The sequence below is a fragment of the Puntigrus tetrazona genome, chromosome 10 (genome assembly GCF_018831695.1).
Source record: "Puntigrus tetrazona isolate hp1 chromosome 10, ASM1883169v1, whole genome shotgun sequence".
Taxonomy (NCBI): domain Eukaryota; kingdom Metazoa; phylum Chordata; class Actinopteri; order Cypriniformes; family Cyprinidae; genus Puntigrus; species Puntigrus tetrazona.
In genome coordinates this window covers 1,377,102-1,388,392 of record NC_056708.1, presented here as the reverse complement: position 1 = coordinate 1,388,392, position 11,291 = coordinate 1,377,102, and the positions used below count along the sequence as shown (strand labels likewise).

The window sequence follows — 11,291 nt, the reverse complement described above, 5'->3', positions numbered from 1 at the left end:
ATAAAAACAATAAGTCAGTCACAGAGTTCACAATGCCACAAAAATTCAATTTCCATTTAAACAACGCAAAGTTATACAGCAGACAGCTTTATTGCTATTACTAGCCAGGAGGAAATTTCATTTATTGGTCTTTTTTTCTAATTCTAAAATCAGTAAGGTGTTCATTTAACGCAGGACATGTGGATGAAAGGATGACCCAGCGTGCAGAAATCATGGAGAACACAACATACAAGAGGATTTACACAAAACCAATTCCACAGATTTAGAATTGAAAAAAAAAAGTTACAGCATTTAAACCATTATATTATTTTTAATACATTTTATTTTACATTTAACCAAGACTAACATCTTCAATGCACAACTAGTAAAAAGTAAGAGCCAGGCTCACGATTGCTCACTTGAATATTATTCCTGGCTTCTTTCTGAAAAGCACGGTATTTGATTCAGAGGAAGATCACCCTGTTAAATTCTTCTAGGGTACGGTGAATCATCCCTTTAAGACAGAAGAGTATTTAGTGTTGCTGACGTGCCGTAAACGTTTACCTCGGTTACATTCAGCCGTAGATGCCCTTGACGCGCTTGTTCTCGGGGTCGAAGGGAGATTTGAGGTGAGCCGCAGCCTTGTACGTGACGCCCATCCTCTCCAGAGTGAAGTCTCCGCTGCGGACGAAATCAGGGCTCACCTGAAACACAGGAGAACCTTCAGAGTCTGCTCGTTCACTCGTTTCATCCATCAGGCGCACATCCAACAGTTTGTGAAGAGAACGGAGCTCGAGTCAGTGGGAAACGATTCGATGCGCCGTATTGTTGCTCAAAAAAGTACGAATAAATACAATGTTTGGAGCGGTAGAGTCTGTATTAAGAAAATGTGCTTTTGTAAAATAAAGAGCGCTTCACGAAAACTGAAGTGAACCAAAACCAAGTAAATATTTTTCTCACAGATATGAATATATATCTATAGAAAGCTACTACAACATAATAATTCATGTCCAAAACAAAAACGTACATCAGTAAAGATGTGGTTTTTTATAAAGGCTTGTCCAATGAGGAGATCATTTAACTTCATCTCTGTGATACACAATAGTTTATTAAGCAATAATTGAAATATCTCCTTGCTATTTTTGCTGGGGAAGGCTTTAGCGTTGTTTGAAGCATTGAAATGCCAGCAGCAGCACTGTATGCGCAAGCTGTTTCTGAGCACGCTTTCGAGGCCGGTGTACACCTTAAACTGTGTTTGGATCCAGACCGAGTGTGATCGCTGGATCTGAACCATAGGCAGGAAACAGACCTGATTCAGCCGAGTCAAACCAGACGCTGTGAATGCATCCTAAAACGGAATTACGATTAAAGAGCTTTTAATCTGCAACTATATTTTCATTCGTATTCGATTGAATCGAGCTCTGCTCTCACCTCCCTCTCCGTCTTTTTAATGAAATCAGAGCGAGCCGCGAGCCTTACCCTGTGGGGTCCGGATCAAGACGCAGCCTGACCTCTAAGTCTTAACGGACACATGGGTAGATATCCACTGACTGCTAGTAAGAATTAAGCGATGCACAGCGGCTGAGGATGAACTAAAGCAAAACTTGAAGTGCACTGCTTCTGTGTACATGCAATTAATCAGCTCTATATAGCATAAGCAACAACCATGCATATTACATGCATTTAAATAGTTATTAAAATATGAATACGCTATTATCAATCTCTATTACTTGATTTGTTTTAGCGAGAGAGAAGCTTCTGTCATAGTCATTTTTTTTTATTGCCCTGTCTGTATCTAAGGATATCTTCTTGGCAAAAACAGTTTTATAAACAAAAAAATTGTAAAATGCACAATCTTTTTTCCTCATCATCATCTCTTAGCGACCTCAAAATTGAACTGGAGGTTAAGTGCTGGGCGTCCGGTCAGAGGAGAACTGTCTGAGTCTGGTTTCTCCCAAGGATTTTTTTCTCCATTCTATATGCATGGGGTTTTGTTTCCTAAGCCAAAAAATTGCTTGGTTGGGACACTTAACTTCTAGTGACTATCGTTGAATTGACTACAGAGACCGTCTCTGCATTTAATAAGAAATTGGTAACTCTCGTCACTATATATCCCTATTATACTGTACAGTGCTTTGATGCAACCTGTGTTGTTAAAAGCGCTATATAAATAAAAATGATTGATTGATTGATTGATTAAAAGTTGTAACAGACTAATACTATGAGCTACAGTACAAGGCTGTCTGTCAATGATTAATCACATCCATATAAAAGTTTTTGTTTACATAATATTAGTGTGCACTGTGTATATTCATTATTTATGTTTAAAACACATGCATGTATATATTGTATACATTTAAATAAAATGTCATGCTTCAATAACAAATATACTTGTATTTTATAAAATATAAAAATGATATATAAACTTGTATACACTGTATGTGTGTGTATTTGTATACACACACACATCATAAATATACACAGTGCACCCACATGCATTATGTAAACAAAAACATTTTATTATGGATGTGATTAATCACGCCTGGAACGACCATTTTTCTGTGTCCCACAGCAGAAGGAAAGGGTTCGGGTGGAAACTATGAGAAGTCTTCAGCAGGAAGTCTGGAGGTCTCTGGGCCGTGAGTAACAGTCCCCTGACCGTGTGTCCAGTGATGTGTCTGTGAGGTCTGATCAGATCAGCGCCTGGCCCTGTTCAACAGCACTGCCGTCCACGCCGAGGAACCGAGACGTCTCGCTTCTACCCTCCATCTGTCCCTCCTCATCTAGCGCTCTGTCAGTTAGCATTAAGAACACATCCTCCTGGATCATGTCATGCTCGCAGTACAGAGCAACCACTGCGTGCATTAACACACACACACACACACACACACACACACACACATACACACACATAGCTTCCCTCCCCTACACACCCACAAACTAAACCCTCTCAACACTAGATATATATACACATACATATACACACACACACACACACATACATACACACATACATACATACATAACCATATAAAGTTATAATATGGTAGTTAAGCACATGTGGTAATATTACTCAGTACTCATATGTAAAATTGCATTGCATAAAGGACACCTTAAAATAAAGTTTCACCATTTAATACATTTTTTGCTTTTAAATAATTTTTTTTTGTCCCAAAAAGTTATACAAATAATTCAAATAAATGACACAATTATTAAAATTATAAGAATTATCGCCATAAAATATTTTGAAAGTATACTGTACCGGTAAATAGAGTTTCCATCAAATAATACATAATATTGTAAAATGGACGAGAGACCTTAACACTTGAGAAAACTATTTGACATAAATTATCATTGCTTCGTTGTTATTTATGTTAAAGGTTACATAAAACGTCCTATTTCCTCCAGAAACTAACAATGTGTTACTCATACATGATATAATGTTTTTCGTACTCAACCCTGTTAATACCGTAAGTACTAAAACGAGCACAATAACAGCAGTATGTGCTCGACAGAGACGGCGCACAGTATCATCTAATCATGGCTCTTTACAGAACCGTTAAATGAGCCTCCGTGAGAAACAACCGGCATGAGTCAGCCTCAATCATAACAGAAGAGACGGAGACCGCAGCAAAGACACAAATCAGAGGAGAAGAGTACTTAATACTCCTCTCTCAAAAGTGCAATTATACTGAAAATATCCAGTGATCTCTGCTCTGACCGTGTGAGCACCAGGAAACAGTTGCTAAAGCCAAACACTATTACTGAAGGTCCTGCATGCGAAAAAGTGTGCCTATTAAGAATTTTAGAAAATGAGCTTTCATGCGGAAGAATGAAAGAATTCACGAAAGAAAACATCCTGAAAACAAGCTGTATATATGTATAAAGTCACTGTCGCTCAAAAGAAACGACTTTGAAACATTGGCATTGGCTTTGTGTTGGTCTGAAAGAAAATGCTAATTCATTCTTCACCACTAGGTGCCGCTATAGGAGCCGTAAAAGGAGCTGTACACGGACACTGTAAGACAACTAAAGTCTTTTTGACCGTGCATGCATGTTAAACTGTTGTTGGGACTCATAAAACCAAAATACTTCCTTTCATAACCCGACTAGGAGCACTTCTAGGTCAAAAGTGATCTTCATGATAGTCAGATTCGGACTCGACGTGGACAGCACCTCGGCTTTAACTGCTGTTTTAGTAAGATACTCACCACTCCACCATCTGGGTCGCGAATATAACCATAGCCAATAGTCTTGTCAATGGCAAATCCGAATTCGGAGCGCCGCAGGTGGCCCACAGGAACGCCGTTGCGGAAAATAGCTTCCAGACCAAACATTGGCACTTTCCTGCGGCAAGAACAAACACCACATCAGCGCTGCTCAAATGAGAAGCTAAATAACATGAGCGCTGGTCCAGGAAAACTCGGTGAGGGTTTGATTTCTTTAAATTGCGTTTGAAAAGCTGTTTGGGCACCGGGCTGCTGTAAACGAGACTCACGGCAGGACAAGCAACGTCAGAAGTGTTGGTCAAGCTCGGACGTCTCCTGGAAACATGTCCTCGGTCAAGTGCACGTGATGTATATCATTGGATTGGAATTACAGCAATTATTCACTTTTAAATCAGGCGGATTGTAAATAAACGTCAAAAAAACTCGCCAAATACCCAATGCTATGATGACCGCTGTGCTCTGAATTTTAAAGAAGCAGTGTTTGGCGTTTTCTGAACGTATACTCGCCCTCAGAGTTTGTTTCTTCGAAGTAAACCGCACCACTTTTCACAGTCCATCAATTACCAGCTTACGAAAAGCTACGTGTTTCTAAGAAACTAATCAATCAAGGCGTTTTTAACTGCTTTTGGACAGAATATGAGTGTAGTTATAACCCGTGACAACACTTCCCCTGGTGAAAAAGCCCTTCTACCCTCAATATTTTTTCATATATCATATTTTTTCACCAGATTCAGACGTAGAAAGCAATATTATGGATGAAGGACTCTTATTTTAGCCAGAACCAAGTTGCCCACAAACAAGTTTTATCTTCACAAGTCATTTATCGATTGGCCAGAGTGGTGTGGATAACCAGCGCTTTGTAATGCTACGTTTCTCCAAATCTGATTAAGAAAGAAACTCGTCTAGCTCTTGAACGGCCTGAAGGTGAGGAGATCTGAACCGCTTTAAGCCCGACATTTAGTCAAATCCTTCTGTTAATCTCCAACCTTAATATTCCCGCCTTCATATTTTATCTACATTCATAACTATAATTTCTTTGAAATCTCTCTGGGACTCACTCGTCGACCGTGAAGCAGACGATCCTCCTGCGCAGACCCTCGGCCTTCTGGGCCTCCAGCGCCTGTCGTCCCAGGAAGGGAATGGAGGTCTTCATCTTGCAGGTGAAGGCCAGGCCTGCCTCTAGAGGAGTGTCATCAGGACGCAGGTCAGCGTGCCAGTGCCTGTAACCTGACAGAGAGGATCTCAAATCAAGTTCTTAGAAAACACCATGTTATGTATTTGTGTTGGTTTCAAACATTTCTGAAACATTATTGTGTAACATCTAAATCATAAGCCAACATTATGCCTTGATATTTAAAAATAACCTCTAAACCTCATTTCCAAATTTTTTTTTTTTAATATTTATGAGCCCAAATATTTTAATGCAATGTTTGTGGAAAATGCCCATTCCTAACTGTAAGGCAATGAAAGTGTTTTTTGACCTTGCATGGACGTCTACCTGTTGTTTGGGACTCCCAAAACACCAACCTTTCATAACCCATAATAGGGGCATTTGTATCATTTTTAAAATGTTTTAAACAGAATGATAGTAAGACAGTCAAAAAATTAATGCTTTAATTAATGCATATATTTAGCAAAAATGCATTAAATTAGTCTATTTTTCACAAAAAATGTAGTCTGAATTATAGTAAAAAAAATATATACAAAATCAATGAATCACTGCCAATTAGGAAATATTAGCATATTAGAATGATTTCTAAAGAATCATGTGACACTGAAGACTGAAGCAATGATAATGAAAACGATGCATTGCATGTCATGAATAAAGTATACTACAACAGATAATCAGCATTTTAAATAGTAAGAATACTACACAATATATTCAAAGAAAATAGTAATTTTGTAAAGAAAAAAATCAATTCTAATAATAATAATTAAAACTTCCAGCTTTTAACATTTTAAACCCAACAAAAGGTATCAAAATAACCATTAATAATACAAAAAAAGTTTGTTTACATGCATGCATGTGTGTGCTGTGTACATTTATTATGTACTGTCTGTGTGTGTGTGATATATATATATATATATAAACACACACATGCATTAATATATTTAAATAAAATGTTATATTTGGATATTAAATGTATTTATATTATAAATTGTATAAATATAAAATGTTTATTTATATCGGAGGAACATCATGTAATTGAAAAACACATTAATAGCATGCTTTTGCATTCACATAAAACGGAAATGGACTTATTTCTTCGTTTTGCCCCAGGAAAGCAGATTCTAGCCGATACGACCTACACAGCGAAGCAGAGTAGAGTCTCAAGAGTGCAGTGGAAGTGCTGAAGTGTTCGGCTGCAGTAATGAGTTTTTATTGTGCCCTACTGTCTACTTCTTTAGCTTCCAGAGCTCAGCGCATTAGGGTACATCTGAACTGTTATTTCCACCTGTGTGCATTGTCTGCACGCTAGAAAACTGCAATGTAAATCTGAAAGCAACATTAAGTATCAATAATATATGTGACTCTATTGGAGAATGATACAGTGATGTTTTATGCTTGCAGTGTGAATAGAAAACGTATCTTAGATCAATCGAGATCTGTTGAGTGAAACTCAAGACTGTTCTTCAACGCTTCCCACGGTACATCAACCGATCTTGACACGCTAAAAGCATGCTTTTACTAAAGCACCTCAAGAAAAAGCAGCACTCGTAATGCATGAGATGTCGAAAATGCTGTCTTTTACTACTGAACTACATTTTTATGCTTTCAGAAGAAAATGTAAGTTATCCTGTACAAAATGTTGGGTAATAGCCGAGGCACTGCAGAGCGTTTGTGTGAGGAGCAAGAGTGGTTGGGTCCAAGAATAATACTACCCATAATGAATTACAGTGATAGTAAATGACATGAACCTTACCTTTCTCGATGCTCAAGGAATCGATGGCCCTATAGCCAGCATTGCAGATGCCATATTTGGCCCCTGCCGCCATTACGGCATGATAGACGGGCAGACAGGACTCTTTAGGGATGTGAAGCTCCCAGCCCATCTCACCCACGAATGACAGACGCATGGCCCTCACCTACAAACACACACACAAAAAAGTGGAAACTTTGGGCAAATACATGAGACAGACAACTGAATTCAAATCTGAAGTGATCGAGGACGAATGATTTCTAAGAGCTTGATGAACCTGGGACACCTTCTTCAGGATGTAAAACATTTTCACGGAACCAATGACGAGGGAAAAGCTCTGTGCATTGCATGTAGTACAGTTTATGATCATGCCATTTGTTTGTAAATCGACTGATGTCACTTGAAATGCGTAAAAAAAAAAAATTTAAAAAAATGAAATCACCGGGTTTTGCAAATGCACTCTTCAGATTAAGCTTCCTTGCATCTTTATTTTACACGAGTCATCATGTAATAAGTGGGATAATGTACAGTCAGCCATTTATTATTACAAAAACAATACCGAAACGTAGCTTCAGGCAGCTATTAAGGGGCCAAGCACAACAGAGGCAAAATGAAGAGCTAAGGAGCTATCTTTAATTACTCGATCATGACCGAGTTCTCCAAACCTTCTCCTGAAGAGCTACCTTCCTGCAGACTTCAGTTTCAACCCCGCTTCAGCACACCTGTCTGTAATTAAGCAGCCCTGAACACCTTGATTAGCTGGCTCAGGTGTGTTTCAAGTATGGCACACCTCTGGTAAAAGACAATCGTTGATGCAGAATTTTACTGCAAAACTCAAAATGCATGACAGGCAAAACTGCACACGATTGATTCGGATCGGTCCATCAAAAAGCTTTTTGGTGCATGCTTTGGTGCAAAGCTTTTGCTTATGGTGAAAATCGGACAAAATGTCTAGGATGAGTTTAAAGATTTTCGCCAAATTCAAAATATTCATTTTATGTCGGGTTTAGTACGCCGTATAACTACAAAAGGGTCGAGATTTCAATAGGAAAAATATTGAAGCGCTTTGGTCTAATCGGATTCAATGATCTATGCTAAAGCTATGCTATCGCCAGACCTGGAGATCTGAACCCGAACGGATTCAAAAACGCTAAAACTCAACTTTCTGACTCTGGGGGAGTTGGAGAATGAGCCTGTTTCCAAAAAAAAGTGGAGTGTTCCTTTAAGAAATTGTAAACAAATAGTCTTTTTTGACCAGTAGATGGCGCTGTGCCAAAAACTATCCAGGTGCCCTCAGGCCGGCGTCGTCTGAAGAGGATTCGAGCCAATTTTAGTTAAAATTTCTGTTATTCCAATACGAGTTACGTGATGGACGGAGCATTTTCCATAAAGAGAGTCAGAAAAAACGGACAAACGCGGTTTCGGTTTCAGTCGATGTTTTTTGTCCATCCTCCACTAACTTCAGCTCAACTGTTCATTAAACTAATCTGAAGAACCAGCCTCTCGCTCTTACCGAACACACATTAACACCCAGCCAGGGATCAAGATACAGCAGCGAGCCAAAGAAGAATCAACAGCCCTAAACAGCACAGCACACAACAGTCACTTAGATAATAGGCTGGCCGCTCTCCAAAACACAGTGTGTGTATTACTGTGTGTTTGCGGTGAGCGCCGTGCCAGGCCTGAGGGGCTGAAATCAATCTGGCAGGGCTGAGATCATGTGAAGGACACCATTATCAGCCGGCAACAAGCACTGCGCTCTCCACTGTAACCTGCAGGGAGATACAGTAAGCCTTTCTAGCCGTCGGTAGCTGTTGTCTGAGGCGCCGTTTTAACAGCTTGAGACCCCGTTACCCACAATCCACTGGTCTTAGCCTCAGATAACCCATCTGCAGAGCGTTCACAGTCCGTGTGAAGCACATTCGACCGAAAGCTGGCAAAAACCACCCGTTCCGATCCGATTGGCTGGCTTTATGCCGTATCTGGGAGTCAGAGGGCACAGGTCTTTATCAGCTCTGCAGGGGTGAAGCTGCAGCTCTTTCAGCAAGAGCCTGGATTTTTGGTTCGCAAGTTTCAAAATATAAAAAGATGCTCTCATGTTTCGATTAAAACAATGCACGTGCGCTTCCCTGCTCTAAACGGGACCAAAATGCATTTAACCCATTCTTTTTTAAGTTAATGGTTTTATTCTACAAGGATGCATTGGATTGATCAAAAGTGTCTGTAGTGTTAAATTATTTCTATTTTAAATAAATGATGTTCTCTTGAACTTCATATTCATCAAAGAATCCTAAGAAATGCCTCTCAGTTTCCAGCACAACCGTAATAGTAATCATAAATGTTTCTTGAGCAGCAAATCAGTATATTAGATTTTCTGAGAGATCACGTGACACTATATTCCAACAGAAAACCGTTATTTTAAAATGTTAATAATAGTTCACAGTTTTTCTATTTTTACTGTATTTTTGATGGTAAAAAAATACTGCACATCATTTAGAAATAATAATAAAAATATTTAGAAAAAAATCATAAAAAATTATATTTATCTCTTATTATGAACAAATTTTTTTATGCATGCACAGACTAACCTCAAGCTCAATACCCATAGATTTCACTTCCTGGTTTAAATTCACCACCTGGTTAGTCAGGTCAAATCATCTACAAAGAAAAGGAATCTACTGCAATGTAATATCTAATGTATGCATAAATATCAAATGTTCTGTAGTATAATGATACCAAAAAAAAAAAAAAAAAAACCTAGAAAAAAATAAATAAAATGTTCTTATCTCCTTCCAAGGTGTGAGAGAGAAAGAAAGTGATGGAGCGAGCAGGAATAAGAGATGATGACACCAGCCATCAGCCAATAGAGCTGTGTGTCTATGTGTCTATGTTAGTCACAAGAGTGGAAGTAGACCATCTGTCTGACACACACACACACACACACACACACACACACACACACACACACACAGAAAGTGTCAATTAAACTGACAGACATTTTGAGTAGTGGAAAAATGAAGAAAAAAAACGTGAATGAAAGTTGCAATTACAGTTGCAAATATCAACTATAATTCAGCTACAGTTACAAATTATAATTACGATCGCTTTCAATCAATCAGTTTTATTTATATAGCGCTTTACACGATACAAATCACTATTTAAACAGTAAACAGTATTAAACAGGAGAACGGAGCGATAGTAAATGTACGATTACACGAATAAACCATTTTGTATTAAATGTCCCCAACTGAGCCACCCAGAGGAGACGCGGCGAGGAACCAAAACCCCATCCGTGACAGAAAGGAGAAATTAAAAAAAGCCTTGGGAGAAACCAGGCTCTTCTGACAAACATACAGCCTCACCGCACAGGTGCACAAATCAGCACACGACTCCTCAAGAAGAGGAGGTTACGAGCTGGATTTGGGGCTGGAGAAATAACAAAAGTTGAAGAATAATAGCCATGCTTTGCCGATGGAGTCCGAGTTACCTTGTGTCCAGCGGCGCTCACTATCTTGTGTGTGGAGAAGGGAAACGCATCGTTGCTGAGGTCGGAGTCCAGCACTTCCTGCAGCAGCTCACGGCTGTCAACACACAGATCACACACACTTTACCGTCAGGGCACACAAAACTAGCCCGGCACGGACGAAGCATGCCAACCAAATCAGGGCCTCGTGAATCACCATCTGCTTTAGGAGTTTTAAAAGTTAGTCGACGTCTTACTTTCCTGATTTGATCATTTAATTTGAAAGTGTACTAACTTATTTAAACGGTATTCATGTTATAAATAAAATAGTGACATTAGAATAAATGCAATGGCCTCGAAAGCATAGGGATATTTCACTTGCATTTAAAATGAAAAATCGAATCAGTATCAAATGGAGTGGCATTTGCTTTGAAGAAAAGCACGTTTTTACACAAAAGAGGTTCAATTTAAATTGTGATCCTTAAAATTAATATAAAACGGTATTTTAAAGTAATATACAAATAAAAAATAAGATCAAAAAATAAACTACTTTGTTAAATTAGTATTTACACTTAAAGTGCATTATTACATAAATATCTTAAAATAATAAAATGTGGCTAAAATGAATCATAAATCATTAAAAATATTAATTAATTTATATATACATATATACTAAAAATGTCATTGCATGATATAAAA

The 11,291-nt window shown here is 38.5% G+C and overlaps 1 protein-coding gene across 3 annotated transcripts in view; it reads right to left on the bottom strand.

Moving 5' to 3' along the window:
* Positions 1-11,291, bottom strand: part of sardh (sarcosine dehydrogenase) — a 54,908-nt gene that overhangs the window by 1,926 nt on the left and 41,691 nt on the right. For 2 of the 3 annotated variants that reach the window (XM_043250329.1, XM_043250331.1), the window contains exons 17-21: positions 10,617-10,710; positions 7,133-7,295; positions 5,267-5,435; positions 4,191-4,326; positions 75-683 (exon numbers count right to left, since the gene is read on the bottom strand). In XM_043250329.1, the coding sequence (XP_043106264.1) occupies positions 555-683; positions 4,191-4,326; positions 5,267-5,435; positions 7,133-7,295; positions 10,617-10,710 (691 nt within the window). In that variant the 3' untranslated portion in view covers positions 75-554. Of the gene's footprint in view, positions 1-74; positions 684-4,190; positions 4,327-5,266; positions 5,436-7,132; positions 7,296-10,616; positions 10,711-11,291 lie in introns of those variants that run through there. The other variant, XM_043250330.1, reaches the window with a different exon arrangement.